The following is a 27,943-nucleotide window of genomic DNA, read 5'->3' on the forward strand; positions in this document are numbered from 1 at the left end:
GAAATTTCCAAGTGTAAACAGTGCAACTTTTATTGATTTGAATTAAGTTTCTATGACACAGTGCATATTGCTGACATTGCTCTGCACCTTTAACCACACACCAACAACCTTGTTTTTATTCAATGATGTAAAAATAAAGCAAAAATAGTTATTTATCTAACCGGCAAAGAAATGTCTGCAAGTTAAAAGAAAGCCGTAATGACGACGAAGGATACAGTGAAGCGCAGTCGCTGCACACCTTCAGTTTTTACATGAGTGCAAATGTGACATTAAAGCTGTAATCAAAAGGGATGGCAGTCCTGCCACGTAAAGCTGTGACGCAGGTTTGTTAAAAATACACGAGACTAAGAAAGAATGCACTCCACCGTCAGCGTGCGTACTGAAGCCATTAATCTTTTGTTTGCCAATCAGCGTCGTCCATCCAGCCCCGAGTAGTCCAGTTCGGCTCTTGCAGGACATCTCGGTGCCTCCTTTGTTAAATCGCGGACAGCATTTTGTGTCTTTACGCCAATCAGCAAGTGAAAACGTCAAACATCTGGTGGTACCTCCTCTGGGTTTTGTCTGGTGTATGTCCTTTGAAATTAAAGGAACTGTGTGGCTACTTTATGTGAACAAACGGGTGTTTACATTCACTGCTTCAAAGAAAACTTCATCTTGGATTTTTTTGATCAAAAGCGATGAATGCCATAAAACACTGACAAAGGCTGCATAAACAAACTGGATAAAAAAAAAAAAAAAAGGACGTCCATGCGAAGCCAAAACTTCTGCATTTTGCAAGCTTTTACTCAGATGGCACAAATGAAGGGTAAATCTGACTTAGAACAAACAAACTGTAGAGTCAAAAATTACCAAAAGGTTTTCGTAAATAAGATAATAAACCGATTGTGAAGCATTTGCCAATGTAAAAAAATGATTGAGTGCATTTTCTTATACACTCCTGTGCAATCTAATTACTTTTTACAACCAAAGGTGGTGCCCCCTGCTGGCCAGTAGAAAGAATGGCAGATTAAAACACTTTCAACAGCACATTTTTAAGCTCACAAGGTTACATCCATCTTTTCTATACAGTCTGTGGTCAAAAATGACTCCCCTTAGTGCGCTTCACCAACTGTACACCGTTTTATTTGTGTGGCCAAATTTAGAATAAGTGCCCTGAACGTGTCCATTATTTTGTAAAAATTCATAAAATTAGAGTGAAAATATCCAGTAAACTGCTGGATGTTCATCAGAAGTAATAAATGAGTGAACAGTAGTGATGTGGGACTCAGCAGTAGTCACCCTTTAATTTGTGCCCACAGTGCTGCACTTGTTAGCAGACATACCACTCTCACATGTCCAATCACTGGACTTTTTTTCCTTCTGTTTTTTCATAACAAAGGGAGCCAACAGTACACATTATGGGATAGAGAGGACTTTGCACTGTGTTTGAGAACATGCATACGCAACCAAGAACTATTGCCCTCCGGTGCTACTAGAAGTGAATAACAAAGGGCTAGTTTGGACTGTCAGACGAAAACAGGACTACACCTTGGGACTAATCCACAAGTAAGACTGCTGTGAGTTACAGCTCTATTTACACCACCTCAAAGTTGAATCCTACCATCCAGAAAGCTTCTGGGTGTCATCTGACACAGCATGAAACTGCTTGCTTAGACTTGCTCGAGTTGGTTAATCACAATCAGCATTTATTTCCTCTAAACTGTGTTTGCTTGCCTTAAAGTGTCCAACATGACGCAACTAGACAGAGTCTGACATGATCTTTAGGGACTAGATTATCCAGTTCATGTCTCTGCAGGTTCATATGCAAGGCAGACTGAAAACATTAAAACCATTTTTATTTGGTAGTAAATGGGGCGCAACCGCAGTTCTTAAACATCAGCGCTGAGATGACAAGCCCACAGCTCCCTCTACGACTTCCTCCTAAACTGGTGTCTTAAGCCAAAACACCATTCTCGCTTTTATAAAGGCACCGACATAAAGTTTGCACACTTACTGAAAGAAATTTGAAATCGTTAACCCCACAACCTCAGCACGCGACAAAGCCCTTGACCACAATTGCTAATCTAATGCCGCGCATCACCCTGCACCCATTTCCCCTCAGCATCATAGTACTTCAAATTAGAAAGAAAGAAAGAAAAACATGGATGGTACTTAATTTATCCACCTGCTGGAATCGTTCATAAATCAAATTTGTAACTTATTTAATCCCTTTCAGTCACCAATAAGAAACACAGTGAGAATTTAGCCACTTTCTTCATCTGGGTCCCCAGAAATATGTGATGAGAGAGCAGCCAGGCTGTAAACAGTGAACCACAGCTGATGTGAACGAGCTCCTGATCAACACAAGGGAGGAAATCCTGAGAACGAATGATTCTCCTGTGGAAATTAATGGAATCGTTCATCCACACTTCTTTTTTCCCCTCTTTTCATTTGTCCGTATCTTTGTTTATGCAATCTATTTTCATCTATTAAGAAAATATTTGTGGAAGGTTAAATGAAAATATACAATTATTAATACAATAGAATACAGAGCTATGTGTTAAAGGTGATTTAAAAAAACAAAAACAGAATTGATTGTATCTCCCTTTACAATACACACATTTTCCTTGGTTAAAAGGCAAAAGAGGTAAAGTGTATGAGAAAAAGGCAGCCTGTTGTAGTCCAGAGGGCTGGTGTTTGAGGATTAGGCGATTGCTTTTGCTTCTGGTAAGAACGCCTCCCAGTACTTTATCAGCTGGAGAGAGAGGAAAAACCAACAACAAAAACAAAGAAAAAACAGGAGTCTTTAGACGCCAAATTAATTGAGAATTTTGAAAAGTAAAACATCACAAAAAAAAATGTAGCCTATTATATCTAAAAAGCTGTCTACTAAATGACTTGATGCATGCTCAATCATCCAGGATGGAAATCCCAAAAGGTTGATTCTGTTCATCTGGACGCAGCGTTTTCAGTGGGAGAAATGTTTCATCACTCATCCAAGTGACTTCTTCAGTCTCAGCTGACTGCAGGTTTCCCAACCTTATAAACAGTACATTTGCATAATGATTGAAACCAGCCCCCTCTAGTTTCAGTCATTGTGCAAAGGTACTGTTTATAAGGTTGGGAAACCTGCAGTCAGCTGGGTCCAGTAAATGACTGGAAACAATTTAAAGTTGCTACTTTGGGCTCTTTCATATAAATAATCAAAACTCCTAAAATCCAAAGTAAGCACACAAATACATTTACATAATATGTATTTCAGTGAATCACAAATCACGAATATCTTTTAAAAAATGATTTTGATAATGATGTGTTACATTAACATTCATGTTAAATTAATTTCTAATATTCATTAACCATTGAAGTGAATGTAAATATTTGGTTATTTGTGAATATTTTGCTCAGACTTTTATTTGATAAAAGTTTTCATGACTTTGTCTATTAGTCTAAGCTGGATTAGCCTCAGTTTTCTAACAAACTACTTTACATAGTAACCAGAGCCTCACTGCAATAATGAAAAAGCATGAAGCACATGCATAAAGAATAGTAAAGAAAATACCATTTAGGGAACCAGAGTGAAAAGTGCAAAAGTTAAATACAAAATAAAAATGTTTGCAGATTTACCGAGTCGTTTACTTATTTTGAATTTGGGAGTTTTGGTCCACACAGAAACTTGAATACTCTTTATCTGCTTTATTTAATTTTTATATAAAAAAGTATGTAAAGCCTTGTTCCTGTCGTCTTACCTTACTTATTACCTTGTGTATGATTTACTTTTGAAATTGTCAACTTCTGTAGATTATCTGTGATGCTCAACAGTTAAAAACTGACCTAAATCCAGTGCAGTACTTACAGGTTTATGAATATGAAAATGCTGACTCACTCACCTGTTGCTGAGATTGAAGCAGACACTCCAAATACGTGATAACCTGTCTTTTGCAATTCTTGGTCTTTTCTCTCTGTTAGGAGAGATTTTTCAGAAGGATTTATCACTCTCAGCCCGTTCAGCTGTCTGAGCAGTTACTGATGCGGATACCAATAAGAATGAACACTGGTACCTCAAAGCGAATGACTTCCTTGCGAACAGTTGCAGACACTCTTTCAAAGTCTCGCTCGTACTGCGTCACTTTGGCCTCCCACTGTTTCCAAAGATAAAAATCACAGAGGAGTCTTAAATCAAATACAGTGCTTCACATACAGAGATCGTGCAGCAAAAGCTATGGAGTGATTAACGTCAAGCTAAGAATGAACCAAGGATCAGAAAAATTAAAGTTACTACAACGTTGTTCCTAAACTTGAAGAGGCCCCATCAAACGAGGGTTTCAGCCACATCCGAGCTATTTTTACTTTGTTGTTTTTGGCCCATGTCGTACCTCAGCGATCTCCTCCTTGGCCAGCTGCAGCTTATCGGGCTTGTTGGCCCACAGGAGTTTGGCCTCAGTCTCCCTCTTCTTCTGCAGCATGGACTGAGCATCCTGCCAGCGCTGCCACGCCTTCATCCGGTGATCAAAGGACCCCTGCAGGTCACAAAACTCACATCTTTTTACCTTCATGTACGTGCTTTTTAATATTGAACAATATTGGACATTTCACTTCCTATGGGGGAAAAACCCACTTAAAAAAGCAAAACAAAACTTAAACGGCTGTGATCTACAGAAACTAGCTAAACAAATTCTCTCCGTACCCTCACAGCACCCAGCAGACGGATGTAATCTGCAATCATTTCAGCAAAGGTGAAGGTGTCGCTTGCAGCTTGTTCCTGGTGTAGCTGCTCCATCTTGTCCTCCACCTCGGCCAGCTGGGAGAGGGCGCGGGACAGGGCGGTGTTGTCCTCTGCGCTGCCCAGCATGGCCGCACTTTTGGCGAAGCTCGCCGTGTTCAGTGACAGCTCTAGATTTCAATGCAAAGACAAGTGTTCTTCACACAAACTTGAATACGAGAACATATACAAGAAATGAAAGCAGCAATTATGGGCTAAAAGGTGCATTCACACATTTTATGTTAGGTGGCATCATTCAAATCTTTATAAAAGCTTTTATTAGAGGAGGAATAGTAATTAAAAAGTGTTATAATTAACAATGTTTAACATCTGAACACATTTCACTCTGTTGCCCCCAAGTGGCCAAAAACTGTACAAACACATCCGAATGATAACTGATGAGTCACTTTACAGATGGGGAAAAAAGACAACGGACCTTTCCTGTGAACCACCAGGGATTCGACCAGCGCGTGGAGCTTCCTGAATTGCTGGTCTGCAGATTCCACCTCCTGCAGCTTCTCCTCGAACCACTGCAGCACAACGCACCATTAGTACGACTCCAACACTAGCTGCAAGGGCTGTAAGCTCTACGGCACTACAAGCATCATTACCAAAGATAAATCCCATAACTGTCAAAAATCTAACCATGAAACTGCAGCTTTGTTTATGCCCAAAAGTTCCACCAAAAGTCTCTGCTTTAGTATAAAGACTGAAAAACGCAGTGAAGAACATGAGCGCGCGTTTACAGCTGAACTTACCACGTCTGACTCGTTCATCTTGATGGTCATCTTGCTGACAGCGTCTGTCGCTTTATTGATCATCTTTAAGAAGCCGGCGCCGCTCAGAGCCTGAGTGCTCACTGCTCGAGGCAACTGCAGATGCATTAGTTGTGTTAGCTGTGATGATTCTAAAACTGCGATATGAACGTTTTCAATATTTTACTGCAACTCCATCTTCCTCCATTGTCTGCACACCCTTACACTAATGCTTAGGTAAAGCACACTAGTGTGATGAAAGTAATGTTTCTAACTAAAAATAAAAAATTCATCCACTACAAAAACAGAGAAGTGAAACAAAACTGCATTACACCTCTTCAGTGCAGTAACTCGAGCTGAAACCAAACAAAATCCTCTTACTTCCTCTCTCTCCAGGAACTCTCTGACATCGGGGTCTTGGAGCAGCGACGGGTGATTTACCACCCGCTGCAGATACCTGTTCAATCAGACAACAGGGACACGCTTGATTTTCACGAGTAGTCTGGAAATTGCCACATCAGAATAGCACGAGAGCATCAACGGGGAAGTGGTGGTGATGCTTTTGCATTAATTATATTCTTGTCACATCATGCTTCCTGTACAGGGAAGGGGGCAGGGTTTAATAAGAATATTTTCTTCTTCCTGCTCCTTTTCACACATGGTTGTAGTGCTTTGTTGATAGAAAGTGTGGTTGGTTTGTTTGATCTGTTGTACCAAGTGTGAAATAAATAAATGAAATGAAATGAAATGTACAAGGGTTGGGACTCTGTGTTAGCCGCGCTAACTGACACCTCATGCCATTCTTTCTCTTTTACCTTTCCAGAGCACCTCTTCTTCTCTCAACAAAGTCTGTAGACGATGAATCTTCCTTCCCCACTTTCACCTTTGTCATCCCTACACAAGATAACGACCATCACCACTTGTGATTGAGAGCAGATTTTACATTATAATTCTAAGGAAAGCGTGAGATGTGATGAGTGCGTCAGCCTACCCAGGAGGCTCTTCTCTGGTGGTGGAGGCACAATGAATCCATTTGGTCCATGTTTTTCAGAGAGCTTCTCATAAAGTCCGAGGAAGTCGCTGAAGCGTCGCCTCACTGTGAATGTCTTGTTGCGAAACATGGGCAGTGTGGTCTGAAACACACATTAACGGAATTTATGTACCCAGCAGGCTCGTGTTTGCTCCAATACTCCACTAAACACGTGTGTCGCAACCTTTGTTTTCCCTCTAAGAGCAGAGCACGGGTGTGTCTCCAACAAGGCACTCATCAATATTTCATCTTTGGTCAACTTTAACCAACTTCAAGTAAAATGATGAATAATGACACATTTTTACCTGTGTGGATACTTTGTAGGCCATGTAGGCATTCATACCATCCCCTGAAAAAAAACAATACATACATCATTAAATGTCCCTGACTGTATAAATACATACAAAGTTTACTCAGTGAACTGATATTTAAACATCAGGCAAGCTACATTAAGCAATACAAAAAACAATAAAAGCCTCACCTATTTTTTCTGGATCTTTGACAGAGACAAAGATGTCAAATTTGTCTTCCTCCTCTTCCTCTTCCTCTTCTTCCAACTGAAACAAATTTTGAGCATGAAAGTGAAACATGACATGAAAACCATGGCTGAACAGTCAGCTTCTCCCACCACATTTCGTTGTGGTGGGATGTTAAACAGGTTAAACCGCAGTTGGAAAGAACCTGGTGCTGCCCCAGTTTTCTCATTCTGATGTTTGGGCAGAGAGTTAACATTTAATCTTGTTAAAAGCAACAGGTTTTAACAAGGTTAACTATAGATCCAAATCTGTAATTTAAAACAATCAGATGAACAGCTTCTAACCAAATTGAAACTTTAAATGTTTTTAAAAATTAAAAATAAAACCAGTTTCTTCCTCCAGATGAGGAAATGTTTTATTTGAATCTTTACTGGATTAGAGTCTATATGAATGCACCTGACCAGCACCTAAAGATGTTAGACACTCTCTGCCACTGTGCTTTATATTTTATTACTGGCTTCAGAAGCTGAATACACCACTGTTTCCTGTAAATAAGTGTGCATCTCTGTATGTCCTCAGACTTTCCATGGGCTGTTTTGTTTCAATATATAAATCTCAAAGAGACATTTAGCTGAATAAATAAAGGATAAAATAAACTGGCGTGTATATTTATTAAATACTTGGAAACTATTTCATGGGCTCACACTCGAAAATCTTTGTCTGGGTTTAAATCTGAGCTCACCTCTTCCAGGGCAGGAGGCTGTGGCTTGGCGAGGCTGGCAGCTGCTGGCAGAGAGGTGGGGGCGGGAGCAGATGGCTTGGCCGTCGCCTCCTTTTTTCTCTCATTCCTCGGACTGTCGAGAGAGAGCTCCACCGTGGCCTCTGCTAGAGGGGAAACGTGCAGTAAGATATCCATTATTTCCCTAGTACAGTGGAGCTGCTTTTACCACAGTTACCAAAGTCTACCTTTAAGTATTTACAGAGATTCGGAGTTCTGTTCCATGTGTGGTGATCTGGAGCACAAACTGGAGCTGCTTCTGTCATGCCTCAACAGGACCTCTGTGTTGGTTTCTTAATCACTTATTTACACCAGACTGAAACTTGTGTTTGCCATCTCAGGTGTCTGACACAAATATACACTGAGGGTTATGTTAAACCTGTGGATTTAACTGAACTTTGCATTCAGATGGTCCCATGTTCTTAATTGAGGTGTCCTCATCCTGGCTTTGGTGTCAGCCATGTGGTAACAGCATGATGCACAGAAAATCACGATAGCTGCTTCTAGTTAAACATTGCTGTACTTGACTTTTAAGAGGGCTACTACTCAAAGGTTTTTTTATAAGTAATCTGAGCCACTCTCCCATAACCGGCACAGCCCAGTACAAAGTTTCAAACTCAATGCAGGCAAAACAGTTATTTACAATGAAGCAAACATTACTTTCCATGCTGTTGTTTCAACTTTAGGACGCGTTCATCAACATTTTTCCAGCCTAGAGCTCATTTTATCTTCTATACAGATGTGATTATGCACAAACCTCTATATGAACTTCACTGAACCTGTCTTGAATCATGACTTTAGTATAAAGACCAACTCTAGGCTTAAAACTTTGGTAACATAAACCGAATGAGAATAAAAAATAGAATAAAATAAGGTGGACCCACCAGCAAATATATCACCGTCCTCCTCAGAGTGGACTCCATTGGTCTTGGGGTTGACGGTGCTGGTGACGCTGGGTGTGGAGGCAGCTGCCTGACTGAAGATATCAGCTGGCTTACTGTCTTGCAGCGGTCCCCCAGCAGTAACTTTGGTTGTGACAGATTTCTCCTTCAGCTCTTTAGGGACGGGTTTCTTTGAGATGGCACCCAGCGGCTCGCCAAACACATCCTCGTCAGGTTCACCGAAGAGGCTTTTCTGCGGCTGCTTGGCAGGCTTGGTCTGCAGTGGTTCTGCAAAAATATCACTCCCTTCCTCGTCGTCAAAGAGATCAACGTTTGCGCTGCTGGGTTTTTTGGCTTCAGCAGCTGGTGGAGCATCGCTAAAGAGGTCGACCAAAGGGTCAGCAATTTTGCTAGTAACAGGCTGTGAGTCACCACTGAGGTCGATAACTGGAGCGGTGGACGTTTGTTTTGCTTCCTGCTGACTGAGTGGATCTATAACACCAGCAGTTACTTCACTTCTATCAATTGTTGCTTCAACAGTAACATCTGCCTTTACTACTTCCCCTCTCTGAGCTCCAGTTTCGCTTCCCAATATGTCAACGAAATCATCGGATTTTGTTGCAGCTGCAGCTACAACGCTAACATTGTTTGTCAGGTCAAAAAAATCATCTGAGGGTTCACTCGCTGGCTTGTTTCCTGTTTGGCTGCTCATTGGCTCGATTAAAGGATCATTCAAGATGTCACTGGGAGGCTTCATTGAAACATCACTGGTCGGTGTGGTGTCCATTTCGGTCACTGGTGATGTGCTCTGAAGGCCAAAAAGGGGATGCTTAATGTCAATTGCTGTCATGTCACGTGTGTGTAGACAACAGACAATTCTGAAAGTAATCCAAGACTCGTGCAACAAGTTGATCAAAGTTTCAAATTTTAAAAGACCTTTGGGGCTTTTTTTTTTCTTTTCTTTGATCTCAACAGCTTCACATTACACAATCTGGTCTCTAGGTAGCCAAATTGGATATTGGGTAACATCTAAACATCCAATGTCCATCCCAGCTACTGGGTGTGTCACTGACAGCAGAAACAATGTTTTCAAAATAAAAAAACAAGGACTTTGTCACTGTAAAAAGCTGCAGGGAACATTTTATGATGCTTGAGAAACAGATTTAACTGATATGTTTTCGCCAAGAACACAAAGCAAATCTCCTGAGAAACCATTTCATCAGATAAGCCTTTACATTAGGGTTAGACTAATGTAACAGTCTAATGTAACAGCGATTGCAGTGTTTAGGTTTTTGTTTACAGGGTAGTAAACAAAATGACTTAATGAACTTAAATGACTTGCTTCAAAGGATGCTGATTCAGAAGGTGAAAACAACTCTTGGATCCGTTACTCTGTGACCTTGGCTGTATTAAAGACAACTTTTTCTGATGACTTAATGGGCTTGATGGTTTCAGGTCATACTGACTAAAACATGCAGGATATTTTTGTAAGTAATGGTCATCAATGGAGTCAAAAAGGCTATGCCCATTTGCTATCGATGTGTCAATAGCAAATGACTGTGTAGTTTCTTTCATTTTAAAGTCAGATGAACACCTGGTTCATAGGGCTGGGCGATATGACCCAAAATTCATATCTCGATATTTTTTAGCTGGATGGCGATATAAGATATATCTCGATATATTTTTTTAAAGCCATAAAGTAAGAACAGAAAGACAGTTCTTAGTCAAAGCTGTGTCCCAGATGTCACACAGGCACTTTTATTAACATAGAGCAGATGTACATAACATTTACTCAAAAATAAATTATGAGCATTTATTAAATAATAATGCTCCATAAATAAAAGAAAACAATGTTGTTTTTGAGCATAACAAAGAGCTCACAATTGTGCAGTCAAAATGTAAACTAAAAGACGCTGAGCACAATAACAAAGAGATTTCACAGCTGCTCTGTTCCCGACTTGTACTGCGTGACTGACAGCCTGGAGTTTGAAATCCGCTTCGCAACCACGTCTCTTAACAGGTGCCATTTATGGTCCTTATACACAGTAGGGTAATATTACGTTGAAGCACAGTACGTATCACTCCGCGAGGCTCAGCCGTAATGCTCCGACAATCCATCAAGCGGTGCAGCTCCGTAGCTTACCAAAGTCGTACTAAAACATTTTTTGACAGATTGCTGAGCGCCGTGTTCCACATAAAATCGGTTCGCGGCCATCAAGCACAACCAGAATTCACACATAAGGCGTGCTGTCAACTTTTGAGAAAATGAAAGGATTTTAGTCCGTGCAGCACCTCTGGGCTGCATGGCGTTAGCGTGGTTAGCTCGTTAGCGTGGTTAGCTAGCTAACACATTGACGCCGTCCAGCCCCATGCACGGGGCGATGCGCAGTAACTCGCTAACGGAGATTTGCCGTGTCCATCTTGTCGCTTCCTGCAGGTGAAGCGATGGGGGAGGAGGGGGAGTTGTGTTCAGTGAAGGAGAGGCGAGGCCGAGTAACATTGCGTAAAGACGAAAGTGGACGAAAGAGAGGCAAACTTGCGGCTCCACAAGTATAATTATAACGTAACATAGACTATATCGATATAAAGGATATTGTCACATCTTATATCTCGTATAAAAATATATCGATATTTTTTTAAAACTCGATATATCGCCCAGCTCTACTGGTTCATCAAATCCAATTTAGGAACGTGATGAACTATGCTTATTGCCAAGAAAGAAAATTCTCAGCTCAAGGTTTTATAATAGAGTTTTGCTAAATAATGAATGTTGTCGTATTGGCTGTTTCCATCTTTTATATACAGTCTATATTATCTGCATACCTATACAGTTTAAGAAATAAGCCTGTCAAGCAAGAATGCTAGCATTTATCTGATAACCTACCACTCCACATTACTATTTATTATTATTATTATTATTATTATTATTATTATTATTATTATTATGTGACATACAGGGAAACTGCCAGTATTACATTTTTTCAGTACTAGTGGAAAATTAATGTACAATGACTAATAACTGTATTTAGTGGTCCCAAAAATATTTCCATTTTATCTGTATATCTGTCACCCCTTATTAAAAATGAAAAATGTGAATTATACTCTTTAGACAAAAAATGCTTTAAAAAAATAGTAATACATCCCCGAAACTTCTTTTTATAGGAAGTCAAGTCACTCTGGCTGCTGATACATTTCCAAACATCATTTCAGGCATGAGCTCTGACACCTAAAACATCCATAAAATGCTGACTTAGGGTTTCCGTGCAGCAGCGAGTTCAGTGTTGGGAGAAAAAAAATCGCAGACAGCAACTTTCTCATGTATCCTCTGAACTTTGACTGTAGGAAAACATCCGGGTTCTGACCATGTGACCACACCACGCTCACATGACAGGAGGCTGCCCGAGCCAGCGTACAATCCTTATTTTATGGGGAGAAATACGTAAATAAAATGGGGAAGCTGACTTAACCCACTAATAAGCATCGTGAAATAACACTATCACCTCCTTACTGTGTCAGCTCTCACAGAAACCACACACAGACCTCACTGTCTGCAGATTTCACCTCACCTACGCATGGCGTGAAAAGTCTGCACGTCAAAAAAAAAATGCTGAGGACACCTTCAGATTTAAAAGTTAGCTCGAGAAAGTTTTAGAAGATGAAAAGAGGTCACACATTCCATGCACCAAAACAGGAAGTACGGCGTTACCTGGTTTGGTTAACTGAATCACTGCGAGGGAGAACTTCAAAGAGCAACTTTCAGGGTGAAATCAATACCAGCGAGGGCGTTTGCAGAACTCCTAAAGCTCGTAGGCAGGTAGTAAGAAGTTTCTACAACAAATGCTTCGAAACATTAGGAAATACTAAGAGTTTTGGAGATGACAATATCTTATGTCAACATTGTTTGTTATTTTTCCCCTGTGCAACTGCTTAACGTTAACGGCCAACATCTCCTAAAACTTTTGCCTAATTAGCTTTCCTAGCTAACTCTGCATTAAGTTAACGAGTTATCCAGACCTGACCGCTAACAGCTAGGTCGACTCCACCAGTACATACCGTACTCCCGAAGAGGTCCTCGTCTTCATCACTGTCGCGGCCTCGGACTTCTTCAGCGTCCAGCACATCTTGGTCCTCGGAGTCCGGGAATGGGGGAGGACTGCGCTCCGAGCTGGTCGCCATCTTCACTCTCTTTGAAAACACAAGGGGAGGTAACGTCAACTGCTCCCCTCTGCTCTCTGTCACACAGACGTGTCTCCTTCGGTTAGCAGCTAACGTTACCTTCGCCGTTTCTCACTGTGGTTTACCTCGGCCGGACGGGGGTGTACACCTAAACTGGGCTGACTAGTGGAGAACAGACACTGCTCAGGACGTGCAAACCCGCCGCTGTCTTTTCACTTCCTGGTCCTACTCCTCCTACTTCTTATCAGGTTAGCTTCAGTGTTAGCTGTAGCCTGTAGACTTGGCAGTCATAGGATCGGACACCTCGCTCGGAGATTTGACGGATCTGGAGAGAAGTTAGCTAATCTACCCAGATCTTAAGTGCCCAGATTAGAGACACCCGACTTCTCTGGAGATGTCCCGTCATAAGCATGCCGGAGATCCGGAGGCACGCCAGCCGCTTCTCACGGGACATCGCCTGGACGCAAGGGAGCTGGACTCGGATGAAGGTAAAGACAGACAGTTTGTTTACTTGCATACGAAGATCCATAAAGAGGTCATTCCTATAACCCCCCCCCCCCCCCCCCCACACACACACACACACACACACACACACACACAAAGTAATTATATGTGTCAGAATTATTTATTATTGTCATTTTATTTTATTTTTTACAAAAGTAAGTGGCATCTCTCCTTATTTCGTTCAAATTCAGTTACCTAATATAGTTGTTTTTTAAAAAACGTTATTATTGCTGTATAAGCTTACTAATATTTTACACCTATTTTTTTTATTTAGACTTTTTTTTAATGCTTTAAGTCTTTATAATAAGTTGTGTAGCTGAATTGGTCCCCCTCATGGGTCCTGTAGTTACTACTCCTTTTTTTGTTTTGTTTTAGGAAACCATCTGTCACTCTTTCATCAGCCTTTCAAAAGAATATTTCTCTGATGTTTTAAGGCTTCCACTCGGTTTACCCTTACTGACACTGTAAACTGATATTGGGTTGCAATTCACCTGGTCACCTGGCCTATAAAGATGTAAAAAATAATATTTGTTATATTATACATACATACATACATACATACATACATACATATGTATATATATATATGTATATATATCTTTATGGCTGGTTAGGTCAGCTCTAGCTTACCACCACGTGTATGGTATATGTTCCAGGGCACATGGTGCAGCCAATGTAAAATTATGAAAATATTAACAAAACAAAAAATCTTTAGAATACATAATAAAGTCAAAGTCAAAGTCACCTTTATTGTCAATTCTGCCACATGTACAGGACATACAGAGAATAGAAACTACGTTACTCTCAATCCCTAGATAAAATAGCAAATGAACATTTAAATATAAGAGTGATTAAAAAATGCAGGTAAAATAATTAAAAAGTAAAAATTTAAATAAATACAATACAATTTTACATATAACAAGAAAGCTATACAATATACAATATAATGGGTAAATGACATTGGGTGTAAACCAGGCAGAGTAGTGCAAATAGGCAAATAGTGCAAATGGAGATTTAGTAATGTACGGTAAGAGATAGTGTAACAACAAAGTCTTATGAGGTAATGGCAGTCCAATGCTCCACAAAGTGACTGGTAACTGGTGCAGGCCAGTGAGTGAGTCAGAGTGTGTGTGTGTGTGTGACAGAGTTCAGTGAGACCGTGGAGGAGAGAGGGGAGAGGGGGCAGAATCGGGAGGGAGTTAAGCTTCCTGACAGCCTGATGGATGAAGCTGTCCTTCAGTCTGCTGGTCCTGGCCTGGAGACTCCGCAGTCTCCTCCCCGACGGCAGCAGCTTGAAGAAGCTTTGCATTGGGTGCGTGGGATCAGCCGCTATGCAAAGGGATTTTTTAGTGAGACGGGTGCTGTAAATGTCCTGGAGGGAGGGGAGAGAGACACCAATGATCCTCTCTGCAGCTCTCACTATGCGTTGGAGGGTTCTATGACAGGACGCATTGCAGGCTCCAAACCACACAGTGATGCAGCTCGACAGGATGCTCTCGATGGTGCCTCTGTAGAAAGTGTACATGATGGGGGCTGGTGCTCCTGCTCTTCTTAGTTTGCGGAGAAAGAAGAGACGCTGCTGTGATTTCTTGGCCAGTGCTGTGGTGTTGTACGTCCAGGAGAGATCCTCTGTGATGTGCACACCCAAGAACTTGGTGCTGCTCACTCTCTCCACAGACGCTCCGTCAATGGTCAGAGGAGCATGTTGGGTGTGCATTCTCCTGAAGTCCACAACAATCTCCTTCGTCTTCTCCACGTTCAGAGAGAGATTGTTGTCAGCACACCACGTGGCCAGGCGTCTCACCTCACTTCTGTAGTCGGTCTCATCCCTGTTGCTAATGAGACCCACCACCGTTGTGTCGTCCGCAAACTTGATGAAGAGGTTGGAGCTGTATGATGGAGTGCAGTCATGGGTCAGCAGAGTGAAGAGGAGGGGGCTCAGCACACATCCCTGCGGGGCCCCCGTGTTTAAAATGATGGTGCTGGATGTATTACTGCCAACCCGTACTGCTTGAGGTCTTCCGGTGAGGAAATCCAACAGCCAGTTGCACAGTGAGGTGTTGAGCCCCAGCTGGACCAGTTTTTGAGTGAGCTGTTTGGGGATTATAGTGTTGAATGCTGAACTGAAATCTATGAACAGCATTCGAACATATGAGTCTTTTTTGTCCAGGTGTGTGAGTGCTGAGTGGAGTGCAGTGGAGATGGCATCATCGGTTGGGCGGTTTGGCCGATACGCAAACTGGAAGGGATCCAGGGAGGGGGGCAGGACAGTCTTGATGTGTTGCATGACTAGTCGTTTGAAGCACTTCATCAGGATGGGAGTAAGTGCAACAGGACGGTAGTCATTAAAGCAGGAGGGAGATGACTTTTTTGGAACCGGAATGATTGTGGTGGCTTTAAAACATGTGGGGACGACAGCCTGGATGAGTGATATGTTGAAGATGTCTGTGAAGACATCAGTGAGTTCCACTGCACAGTCTCTCAGTACACGACCAGGAATGTTGTCAGGACCCGGAGCTTTACGTGCATTGATCCTGCTGAGGGATCTCCTCACGCTGTCCGGGGACAGAGTCATCACCTGGTCACCAGGAGGGGGTGGGGTCTTCTGTGCAGTGGTGCTGTTTTGGACTTCAAAGCGAGCAAAGAAAGTGTTCAGCTCGTTCAGCAGGGGGATAGTGCTATCACAGGTCTGTGGTGGGGGCTTGTAATCTGTGATGGTCTGAATGCCCCGCCACAGGCTCCGTGAGTCTCTGCTGTCTTTGAAGTGATGAGATATTTTCCTGGAGTACTGTCTCTTAGCCTCTCTGATGCCACGGGAAAGGTTGGGAAAGCATGCTATTTGTAAAAGTCCATTTAAATTGAAAATACTTGCAGCTTCAAAAATTACTTACTTACTACTTTCTCCACCTTTTACATATTTGTTTGTTTGTTTGTTTCAAAATTAATTGAATTAAACAAAATAATATACTAAGATGACAAAAATGAATAATTTAAAAAGTGACGTAATTTGTTTAACAAATTCTTTAAAAGAAATTAATTCAAATTACATTTTTGTTTAAAACAGATCATACCTTCTCTTTGATAACACGTGCGTATTAACACACTCCTATAAATTCATTTGCTGAGTAAATTCAGGAACATTTCACGTGGTATAAAATGTAAATATGCTAGTAATAGAGAAAATTTGGACAGTTGGACCAGTATATTTTTGTAGCAGTGTAAAACCTGAAAAAGTAGTTTTAAGCCCTCTTTCAGATCAAATGTTAAAATATTTTTTTAGGATGTTACTACTTTGAAATGGCTCTGAAAAGAATTTCCATTTCTGATAATCTGATTACTCTGTACTTTTACTTCTTAATCCTCAACATATATTTAAAGCGGTAAACAAATCTGTGCCTGATAAGTAATGGATGATTAACAGTTGATGTATTGATTTTTAAGAAGTAAAAAATGCTCATATTGATGTATCTGCTAATATTCTTACAACAGAAAAAAAGGATGGGGGATTTTTTTTTAATTTAAAATTACTACAATACATTTCATAATCCAGTTACATTTAACTTTAATTATTTTCCACAAATGCGACTTTGCTGCATGTGCTGCAGAGAGTGTTGAGAGCCTCGTTTTCTGCGTAATATTCTGTAAAAATTGTTTTTGGCTTCGTCAGTGTATCAGCGAATGTTAGCTATTTGACCATATATCAAAGCTGCAACAGCTAATGTGAAAATAAAAAAGTAACGAAGAGACAGGAGAAACACCCTTCAACAGTGTTACGCATTTTGATTTTCCATTGTTTGCCCACTAGAGGGCACTCTGCAACTTCCTTACAAAGAACACAACCAGCTGATCCAAGCAAACAAGCTATTTTTAAACTGCACTGTCTTATCTTAGTATTGACTCATAAATATCTACACATAATAAACGTTACAGAAATTTGGTTATACTTTGGTATCACTCTAAAAAATGTCATCCTACTATGAAACTTTCATTCCCACTTTGGACTAAATTGTGATGTTGTTGGGTTTTTTTTTAATGATTTTTCATTATTTTGTGATATTTTGTAGCCAGATAATTATTATAACAGTTAGTTACTTGCCAGTTATTGCTAATTACATTTTCATTGCAACCATAGAAATGTATCAAATTATAAAACAGATGGAAACAACAACTCTGTCGTAACTTCATTAATATGTTTTAATGAAAGAAATGGTCTAACTGCAAAAAGCCTCATCAGCCAGTTACATGGCCCAGGCAAGCCTATTTGTCTTATTAAGTTAAGTTTATGGCTCGATTTATGCTAGTACAATGAAAGTAAAACTTTATACATGTTTGTGTTGTTACGGAATAAATATAATTAAGAGAGGGACAACTTTGAGTATAAACTAGGTGAGAGGCTGACAGGATGTGGACAGAAAGTGAAACTAGGCAGAGTGCACTGCAGAGTTGTTTTGATCACAACTATGTGTGACTGTGTGCGACGTATAGCAGAACTATATATACGCATTTGGCTTGTGATGCTTTAGACCTGTGGATGCTTGCTAGAGTCTGCAGCTCTCCTTTTCCGGAAATGTAGAATAAAGATGATTTTTTGAGCTTTGACCACACTGAATCGGGGTCTTTCTCTGTCGGTGAAGGAATTTAAAAGAACCGAATTTGACAGTGTGTATTTGGCTGCCTTATAGGTGAAGTCATTTTTGACAGAACAGCGGAAGCTGGTGAGCACGTACCGCAGAAACTGACGTATGAGGAAGCAGTGGAAAGAGCAGGTAATCTAATGTTTTTTGTTTTTCACATAGTCATCGTAAATATGAGGAGAAAAGCATATGAAAAATAAGCTTATTTAAGATTTTAGGTATACACTTTATACCTTTAGAGGTGTAAAACCTGGGTGTTTGTGGTTATGACATAAAATTAAGATTTTCAAAGCTATGCAACAAGTCAATCATGAATTGCTTCTCCCCTTTGTTTATTCACTTTGCTCTCAGGTTTTGGTTTGTTCCATTGGCTGCTGCTGGTGGTTTGTGGTTGGGCCAATGCCAGCGATGCTGTGGAGATTCTTTGTGTTTCTTTTCTGCTGCCAACGGCACGCTGTGATCTCGAGCTGAGCTCCTCAGACATGGGCCTGCTGACAGCAAGCATTTTCCTCGGTGAATCATTTAGTCAACCACCTTAAACTCCCCTTCACAGAAAATGAAACAACTGTTTTTTTGGTAATAGGTCAGCTGTTTGAAGCAGAACTTGGAAATGAGAAGCTTTTTTTTTTTTTTAAGTTGATTGATTTATGTGACGTAACACCACAAGACCTTACACAAGCCAAACACACAAGACATTATTAGCCTCTGCTCTCTGCTTATTTTGTAACCCTTTCTTATAAAACTGGAGCCATAACTGAATATACGACCATTTTATCAATATTATTAAGCCTCTGAAAATGTTGAACTATCAATAAAATCACTTTAATGTAATAATTGTATTAAATCCCTTCAATTAAAGCTGAAAATCTGCGCCTAATTCACATGTTGATTGTCAGATTTACAGTCCACTGTATACGGAGCAAAGCTGTCATTGTCCAAATACTTTTTTCCCTGACTGTAACTCAGTGTTTTGGGCAACTGACTGAGCCCACTGATTATACCAAGTTCATCTTTTTTTCCTGTTTTCCAGGAATGATGGTGGGTGGCTACATGTGGGGTTACTTGGCTGACCAGAAGGGGCGTCGCAGGGTTTTGATCATGTCTCTGACAGTCAATGGGCTGTTTGGGGGTCTGGCTAGCTTGGCTCCATGGTTCTGGCTCTTCCTGTTGATGCGGTTCATCAGTGGCATTGGGTAAAAACATGATTTTTAATTCTTTTTTTCTGTACAAGTTTACATTTTGCTAACACACATTCAACTGTTCCCAGGGCCACAATATTAGTGAATAATACCAGTTATACTTCACTTTGCAGACATTGTCACTTGAAGGACTGAATTATGAACTTTTACTCATATCCACTTTTGAGTAGATTTGTTTTCATATGTGATTTGTATATATTGTAATGTTGCTATTTTAGAATATTATATGTCACTGATTTGTGCAAAGTATGAATATTTGTTGTAAAATGGTTTTATAATGGTGGTAATTCATGAATTTAAGTGATAATTTTAGAATCTATAGGAGACATAGGTGGTGTGGTTTTGACATCAGGCGGTGATGTTAAAAGTTACGATGTGACTTGTATTGCTACAATGCCTAATATTTATTTTGTGGAGGGCATTTTGGGAAAAAAATCTTAATGACAGAGGGCAGTTTTCATATATACTACAACCAGAAGAGTTGCCTTCTGTTGGCTATTAAAAAAACATTCAAGTTTAGGGCAGTTCCACATTGGGAAGCTGCATCCTTCTTTTAGTTGTTTTAAATGTACCTCTGGTGTCATTAGAGGACAAAAATGCCCCTATTGGGGCACAAAGTTCAGTCAGATTAGTAATTGACTGGTTTGATTTTATTCAGTGTCATCATTTTTGAAATACCCAAATATAGCACAAGACATGCAGCATCCCTCCACGCTGTATTTAAAAACCATCTAAATTGTCTTTGTTAAACAACTAAAACAGCTAAAGAATAAACACCATGCTGTTCTCCTCTGCAGGGTCGGCGGGTCACTTCCTGTCATTTTCTCCTACTTCTCAGAGTTTATGCCCCGGCTGAGGAGAGGTGCGATGATCAGTTGTCTGGCCACCTTTTGGATGGCAGGAAACATCCTGGCTGCAGGTGGGAGCAAGGAGTATTCTCCATATAAAAAATTTATATAACTGTGGTTATGCCCCATTTTAACATTTTAGCATTTTAATCCCCTCCATGTGGGTTTTAGCGAGATGCTATTATATTTGAATGAACGGTGGAGTGTAAGGTATTACCTAATGCTAGCAAGCTTAGTTACCATGTTGCATATGTTGCAATATGCAAGTCCAAAGAGACTGGGTAGTGCTAAACATTGCTATGTAAAAGACCAGAAAATACTCAAGTTTCACTCACCAAAACTGAAGTACAAACGTCTTGAACAGGCTGTACCACTAAACAAGAATTCAATTTAAATGCACCAAAAGGCTCCAAGAGCACAAATACAATCCAGGAGTTCAGTTCAGTAACTCAAAAAGTGAGGCTTAGACAGTGACAACAGCTTCCTGTGTCGTGGCACTTATCAGTGTTCCTTCCTGTTAAAAGGAAGCTTTTCCTCCCTACTGTCGCCAAGTGCTTCCTCATAGTGGGTCTGTAGTAGTTGGTGCGAATTGAATTGAATTCAAAGTGACCGACACCCCTAACTGCAGTTTACAGGTGAATGAGTTATAATAAAATTCACTTTTGAGACCACTGTTTTGAAGGCAGAAACTGCAGGCTTAGAAGATTTTAAATTCTATAAAGTTTGAAATTTTAACATGGGAGTTAAGCTAGACTCAACTTAACTGCAGTTTTTTTTGGTATTTCTTTGTCAGCTTGATTTTCTTTTAAGTTCCTGATGTTGCTTCTTGAGGATTTCAGAAAAAAATAGCACATACTCAGTGGTGTGTGTTACCGGGTTTTTGGTTTTGGTGTTTAAAATTTTGCACAGACTTGCACAAGGTGTTAAACTCAACTTCTCTTAAAATAAACTGTAGTTGTTGTTTTTTTTTGTGAAATATTGACCATCTGTGTTTGCCTTTGTCTGCAGGTTTGGCCTGGCTGGTGATCCCCAGAACCTGGGTAAAATTTTTTCTGGGAACACTGGAATTCAAGAGCTGGCGGGTGTTTGTGGTGCTGTGCTCCGTTCCCAGCATCTCGTCGGCACTCATTTTCAAGCTGTTCATGCCTGAAAGCCCCAAGTTCCTCATGGAGGTATTGAAAGACCAAAATAATGTTTGTGTTGCTTGGATGCTTTTACTTCTGAGTTGTCTTTAGGATGATTTTTTGTGTTCTGTCTTTTCCAGGCTAACCGTGAGAAAGAAGCAATCCAGGTTTTCAGATTGATGTTTAAGCTGAACATGAAAGGAAAAGAAAAGGCTCTTCCGGTATGAAATAAGTATACTACTATATGTTTAATTTTTGCTGCACATATCTAATAATTTTTTTTAAACAAAAATAAAACCAACTTAAGTCGACAAAAAGCAAAGCCAAAGTGATGCAACTGACAAAGATAAGGTGAAATCAAAGAGAAGTGAAAGCTACCGTGTGTGTTTATATTCCACATGTGGTATTCTACAGTTTTGTTGAATCAGTAGCAAGCAGTGACTTTTACAGGAAGGTGAGCAGAAACAATGGCCACGCCCTTTCCACCTCCAAACAAAGAGAACAAACATTTCTCCAGTGTTCAACACAACAACAAGAAAACTTGGACCAGATTACAACATGATTTTGTGCTGCATGACTATCCTTTTGTATATGCTGACATCCTTGTACATATTGCTGCAATCTGCATAGACATCTTCACCTGTCTGAACTCCTTCCTGGCTGAAAATTGTGAAATGTTAGCGCTTCTATAGTTATGTTTAAAAAATGTTTAGAATTAACTGACAATAGCAAGTACCATAATGTACTTTAATGTGTATTTTTAGATCTCACTGGGCAAGCACTGCTTGCCTTGCTTGCCTTTACGAAACATCAGTCATCAGTCAACATTTCCTTCCTTCATGCAATTGTATAAAAGTACTGTAAGTGTAACAACTGTCCTCTGAACCCTTTTGTAGGAATTTGGTTTGCGTACAAGTTCTACCCAAAAAGGTGACAAAGACAAGAGCAGAAGCTTGGGTTCAAGTAAAGAACGTCTTGCAAATATTTTGAAAAAGGTGATGTAATTTGTTATTATTAATAGTTTAACTGATTTTTAGAATGTCTGGTAGTACTGGTTTCAAGATTTAGGGTTTTGTTTATTTTAAAAAAGAATGGCTGAAAATGGTAAAATATGAGTATAAGATACTCGATCCTGAAAGATTTTAAAAAGGAGAGAAAAGTAGCAAAACACAAAACAATCCTCCCGTGTGACGATTGTTTTGTGTTTTGATTTGAAAAATTACCAGAAATAGTTGTAAATTAATTTGACAAATCATTTCAGGTATCCAAAATGTTTTATGAACACAGCTCTGGGCTTTGGAAAGTGCATTTTTTTAATCATTTGGCCTCTGTACACCAAGATGTGATTTAAGTGAAGCATTTTTAATTCAAGGGTTTAACAAAAATATTCCATTAACTTTAGGAATTAAAAACACATTTTTATATACATCTGGGAATTTCAGTGGGATGAAAGTAACATGGGGGGTGTTTCTAATATTTTAATGAAAATACTTTATAGTCAGTGATTGCTGTTGCTGCTTGTTTGTTGGTATTTGTGCCTTCACTTTTGTCTTCAGTAACTGTAAATTATGCAGTTCTAGGCTAACATCAGGTGGCTGACCTGGCCACTGAAGAATATCCCATTTATGGCCTTGAGTTCTTGAGCGTAACCTGTGCTTTGCACCTTGTTGTACACCCTCTGTGTTTATGTTAATGACGGCATCCTTTTTTGTACATATGAAAATTATGCCTTGTTCTTGACTTGGTTAGCTGTTGTGTCGTCCTTCACTTGATTTGTTTTCTGTCATTTTTCCCGGCCTTTTGTTCAGTGAATTAACAATGCACCAGATTGTTCATTTGGCCACTCGTAAATTTGTGCCATCTTTTCAATAGGTTTATTTTGCTTTGTCTTTTTTTGTCTTTTTTTTAGTCCAGTGATCCCTGCCTTCACTTTCAAAGACCTCTCTTTGGAATTGACATTGAGCGTTACCTTGAACAGTTAGCGGATGGTTTATCTGCTCAATTAGTCACGGAAAAATGAGGGAACAAGCCTTATCTGGCAATAAAACTGCACAGCAGTAAATTGTTCAATTGCTTTATGCATCTGAAAACGAGGGACTTTGTATAAAAATGGCTTAATTCCTAAACAGTTAATATAACACTTCTGTGAACCCCTTGAATTAAGGTTGAAATCTTGACTTCAGTCAAGTTGTGATTATTTGGTTAATAGTATCCACTTGGACCAAACTGTATATATAACAAAAAGGAAAAGAGCTTTTGTTTGTTAAGCTATTGAGTAAATGTGAAAACACTGACAGTGCATGAGCAGTTTAGGCATTTCCTTTGTTTTTTGTTGGTTTACTTATGAATAATTTTCTTGTTAACTTGCAGGCTTTGGCTCCCATTAAAAAGATATTTCAGAGCCCTTTCAGATCCAGGAGTATCCCTCTTCTCATCATTTTCTACTCAATATCTTTTGGGTAAGAAATGGGCACCTATACATTCAGGCTTTGCTTCAGCTCTGTTCACACTGTTCAGCTGCTGGGGGATTGTATCAGACTTATAAAAATAATACTACTAATGTGAGATAACCATTTGATATGCATCAAGTGATAGGGAACAATTAAATGGCAAACTCATATTTGCACGTTCTACTGTGGTTTTCTTATTTCTTCTTTTTTTACATTTTAAAACTTTCACACTTCACCCTTTATTCTAAATCAAAAGTTAAAATCTTTTGTTTGTGTGTGTGTGTGTGTGTAGTTACTACGGGCTGTGGATGTGGTTTCCTGAGCTGTTTGAGAGAACCGAAGATGGCGGCTCGCCCTGCGCAAATGTGTCCCGCCCGTCTGTAGCGGCCAATGAAACCTGTAACACGGTCAAGACAGCAGGTGTGTTTCAGAGGATTCATGCTCATATTAGTGTTTTCATCCAGGCATCGCTGCTCACGGAGGCCAAGAAATCAGCTTTAACATTGACAGGAGTCAGTTTTTACAATACTTGGAAAGGAAGAGAAAAGCAAATATTTGAAACTTGCAACAAGTGCAGGACACTTCTGCTTTACTCTTTAACCTGCTTTAATGTGACTTCCTAACAAGCTTAAAGCACCAGCTGACACTGGACTCACTCAGGAAATTTCAGGAAATAACTATTAATGTGTTGTGTTTTATTTGTTTTTTCTGGTCCATCCATATCTCGCCACATGCCTTTCTCCTGTCCACACTCGTCTTCCTGTATTTGTCTGTTACCTCACAGTATATACGGATGGCTTCATCACAGCCGCGGCAAACCTGCCGGGTAACATCTTCACTATTCTTGTGATGGACAGCACCGGAGGAAAGGCTCTGCTTTGTGAGTTTTTTTTTTTTTTTCTTTCACAAATCAATATGTTTTCATTTCTTAACACTCTCCCATACATGTTGCATATAATCATAGGTTGTGTATAAAAAAAAAAAAAATTAAAGATCATAGCAGAGCCAATCCAGGAGAGCCATTCCACTTCACAGTAACCCACAGAAATTGTGGCCACAGCAAGTGGTGCTCAAGAAACAGTCCATGGAGTGAATGGAGCTACACAGCTAAAATAATTGACATCTTGCTAGATGTTATTTAAGTTTTTGCAAATTTAATGCCAATCATATATCTAAGGCAAAATAGAGCAACACATGTATTTTTTTAATTTTATTTTTAGATGAATGGATTAAAGATACTCCAGAAACAACTGAGAGGTCCAGTCCATGAATTAAGCTGTCATTAAAACACCCATAATCATGCTTAATAGAATAAAAAAACGTTTATAGGAAATTCTATTTTCGTAACAGTCTGTTCTGCTGTAACGTTGTAACATAGAAGTCAGAGAGAATTGACTCGCGTTTGGAGCCAACCTCCAGTGGACATTCAGCTTTATTTTTCCGGCTTGTTTCTTGTAAATAATTTATTCTCTGAATTTGTCAGTGAGTTGACCCTTGATAGCATAAAATTTGTCCTTTTAGAGTTCGTCACTGCATATCACTGTCTTTAACACAACCCATTCATAGTTAAGCAAACGCTCCATCTTCATCTTCAAAAGCTTTGAGTCACGATTAAAGAAGCTCTCACACTACAAACAAATGTAGAAAATCAGAAAACCGAGCTGCTACAGAACACCCACCTTTAAGTCAGTGTTTAACAAAAAAATCATACATTTCTTCATCTTTGTTACTTTCTCCAGCCGGCAGCCTGTTGTTGTCCAGTCTGAGTGTCTTCTTCATCTATGTGGTTCAGACCAAAGCTCAGAGTCTGATCCTGTCCTGCATCTTCAGCGGGGTGTCCGTGATCGCCTGGAATGCGCTGGATGTCGTAGGAACTGAGCTCTACCCGACAAAGCTACGGTAACTCGAAACTCAGATTCAGCCATGTATAGAAATGTAAATCAAACTAAGATTTCTTTTTTTGTATTTTTTTTTAATTGATTCACTCATCCATCGAGGTGTTTTATTCTAACTCAGAGAGGTCACATGCACATATACTGAATCTCTTTTCTTTCCATTTTTCTCTCAGGTCCTCTGCTCTTGGTTTCTTCACAGGCGTGGGCCGAGTGGCAGCGATCATGGGTAACTTGGTCTTTGGAAGGTTGGTGGATGCAAACTGTGCTGTCCCCATCCTGCTGGTGTCAGCCCTGCTGCTCACTGGAGGACTGGTGGGTCTTCTACTTCCACAAACCAGGCAGACAGAGCTCACATGAACACTCGCGTTGTTTTAAATGGATTCAGCTTCCTCTTAACATCCTCACAGATGGGTAGAACGACTTGAAGCTCTGTAATCTCTGTATTTCCTGGTTGAATCCTGTGCCTTCTGTCATCTTTTTCTATGGTGCCTAATTTAAAAATTCCACTGCTAAAACAAATTGTTAAACAACAGTTGGCTCTCTCTGCCTTCCAAGAATTACTGCGTTGGAAAGCTGAGAAAGAAGTGCCAGTGTGTTATTAAAATCCTGGACACCTGTAAAAAGTTTATGTAAATGACAAAACCCTATATTCAAAGTGAGAAAATGGGGCCTTATTATCTGGTTTACTGAAGAGTGATGGATCGACTGTAGGTCTTATGTTTTTGCTTTCCTGTCATGTTTAAGAAACTAGTTTTGTATAGTGAGTACACTGTTCTCATAAAGGGCTGAACGTGGACAGCAACAATACTCAGGTAGGCTCTGTCATATAAATGATGGTACTAAGGGGCCCAAAGTGTGCCAAGAAAATATCCCTCACATGTTTACACCATCACCACCATCCCAAACTGTTGATACAAGGCAGGATGGATCCATGCTTTCATGTCGTTTACACGAAATTCTGACCCTACCAGCCAGATGTTGCAGCAGATATTGAGACTCATCAGGCCAGCCAACACTTCTGTTTTCTAATTTTGATGTCTTATCCGACAGGAAACTCAATTAAATATAGTATATTTAATTGAAGTATATAGTATATTATTTTATTCTATTCTGTACAGCTGTGTACTGTATTTATTCTTATTGTATTCTAATTTTTGCCTCATAACTTTTGCACTGTCCACTTCCTGCTGTGACAAAACAAATTTCCCACGTGTGGGACTAATAAAGGTTATCTTATCTTATCTTATCTTATCTTATCTTAAAACAGCTGTCTGTCCAAATGCTCAGTTTGAACTTAAGTAGGTCGTCTTGACCGTGTCTACACGCCGAAATGCACTCAGGTGGTGTCATGTGATTGGCTGATTAGATATTTGCCTTAATAGCAGTTAACCAAGTGTACTCAATAATGGGGCCAGTGAATGTATATTATGTCACAAATTTAGTCTTATGCCTTGTCCCTAATAGGACCTACTCAGGGACATGGCTCTGGCTTTGAGCACACAAACCCTCACTCAGGCTGCATTCAAATCTTCTGGATGTGAGGCTCAGCCAATCCGAGAAGGCTGACTTAAAGCAGCTGCAGTTTTTTGTCATGTCTCTTTTGAATTGTGAAAAAACAAGGCCAAGTGTAAGATAAGTGCTATTAGTTTTTTTATTTTTTTATCATTTTTAACTGTGAGTCATGCTAAGCTGTATTAGTGCAATCTAAGAATAAAACCATGCAGCTAGAAAAAAAAGTGTTTTAATAAGTTGCCTTCAAATATATGTCTGAATAAATGGCCTTGTATGATGTTTTTGGAGGTTCATGACCTGCATAGGTGGTGTAATCAGCCAAAGTATCATAGCAAATGGGTTCCAAAACGTCTATACTTATGCACAGAATAGATTTTAGTAGGTTCAGTCTGATATTTTCCTGCACAAACTGGATCGGGCAAGTTTAGTTCAGTTTGAGTGGAAAACCAAAGATTTCAGAGTGCAGTGATGGGAAAGGACCAAATCATTTACAGACTACCTTAATATCTTCCTGAGAGACTACATCGATGATCCTATCAGGGATTTTGTAAAAATTTAAAGCAGATTTACAATTATTTTGTAATGCCTTAATCAGGTTTTTAAATAAATGCAGCTTTTTCTTCATCTCACATGTGTGTTTTTGCTGTTTTGTTGTATGAAATAAAAAACAAGAAAGACTTCCCACATCCTTCCTACGTCTCTTTACCATGACGTCGATGAACAACTTCATGAGGTCAAGGAAAGGTGTGAAGGAAAGTTTTTAAGGTCTTAGGAAAAGAGAAGCAGTCATGCTACTAATGTGTTGCTAGCTAACCTCATTATTTGCAAAATGTTCATCCAGCTGTTTCTCTTTAATACCACTTTGTTTACCAGCTTTTTGTTACTTTTAACTTTCGCGCTGAAATTTAGTAATTAAGAAATTGTGCTCCAGGGTTTTAAATGT

The 27,943-nt window shown here is 39.8% G+C and overlaps 2 protein-coding genes across 3 annotated transcripts; one reads left to right on the forward strand and one right to left on the reverse strand.

Annotated features, from left to right (window-relative positions):
• Positions 1 to 4: 4 nt before the first annotated feature.
• snx1a (sorting nexin 1a) lies at positions 5 to 12,834 on the reverse strand. Of its 2 annotated transcripts, none has more exons than XM_085462478.1 (15): positions 12,712 to 12,834; positions 8,662 to 9,466; positions 7,742 to 7,881; positions 7,005 to 7,080; positions 6,829 to 6,872; positions 6,485 to 6,626; positions 6,309 to 6,387; positions 5,875 to 5,950; positions 5,497 to 5,610; positions 5,175 to 5,268; positions 4,664 to 4,869; positions 4,353 to 4,496; positions 4,038 to 4,118; positions 3,867 to 3,938; positions 5 to 2,734 (listed from the first exon to the last, which is right to left on the reverse strand). In XM_085462478.1, exons 1-15 carry the CDS (start codon positions 12,832 to 12,834, stop codon positions 2,684 to 2,686), a joined length of 2,247 nt encoding a protein of 748 aa, XP_085318604.1. In that variant the 3' UTR covers positions 5 to 2,683. The 2 variants fall into 2 exon arrangements, with proteins under 2 accessions (XP_085318604.1, XP_085318602.1); XM_085462476.1 differs by having other exon boundaries at positions 7,742 to 7,884.
• A 382-nt stretch (positions 12,835 to 13,216) lies between these two features.
• On the forward strand, positions 13,217 to 26,729 carry sv2 (synaptic vesicle glycoprotein 2). The gene is made up of 13 exons (XM_085462479.1): positions 13,217 to 13,322; positions 18,021 to 18,104; positions 18,324 to 18,485; positions 19,003 to 19,165; positions 19,969 to 20,090; positions 21,028 to 21,191; positions 21,284 to 21,364; positions 22,040 to 22,138; positions 23,514 to 23,602; positions 23,886 to 24,013; positions 24,378 to 24,473; positions 25,333 to 25,492; positions 25,662 to 26,729. Exons 1-13 carry the CDS (start codon positions 13,229 to 13,231, stop codon positions 25,843 to 25,845), a joined length of 1,626 nt encoding a protein of 541 aa, XP_085318605.1. The 5' UTR covers positions 13,217 to 13,228; the 3' UTR covers positions 25,846 to 26,729.
• Positions 26,730 to 27,943: the final 1,214 nt, after the last annotated feature.

Source organism: Copadichromis virginalis, linkage group LG7 (assembly GCF_057382275.1).
Source record: "Copadichromis virginalis isolate Kocher_CV1m ecotype Utaka linkage group LG7, C_Virginalis_male_GT1.1, whole genome shotgun sequence".
Classification (NCBI taxonomy): Eukaryota; Metazoa; Chordata; class Actinopteri; order Cichliformes; family Cichlidae; genus Copadichromis; species Copadichromis virginalis.

Bases quoted from the DNA above. Each gene is read 5' to 3' on its own strand.
- snx1a (XM_085462476.1), bottom strand. From the start codon at position 12,834: ATGGCGACCAGCTCGGAGCGCAGTCCTCCCCCATTCCCGGACTCCGAG. The intron at 4,119-4,352 runs GTACGACATGGG...CTTTGGAAACAG, and splicing joins CCAAGGAGGAGATCGCTGAG to TGGGAGGCCAAAGTGACGCA. The intron at 3,939-4,037 runs GTACCAGTGTTC...CTCTCCTAACAG, and splicing joins AGGAAGTCATTCGCTTTGAG to AGAGAAAAGACCAAGAATTG.
- sv2 (XM_085462479.1), top strand. From the start codon at position 13,229: ATGTCCCGTCATAAGCATGCCGGAGATCCGGAGGCACGCCAGCCGCTT. The intron at 21,365-22,039 runs GTATGAAATAAG...ACCCTTTTGTAG, and splicing joins GAAAAGAAAAGGCTCTTCCG to GAATTTGGTTTGCGTACAAG. The intron at 22,139-23,513 runs GTGATGTAATTT...GTTAACTTGCAG, and splicing joins TTGCAAATATTTTGAAAAAG to GCTTTGGCTCCCATTAAAAA.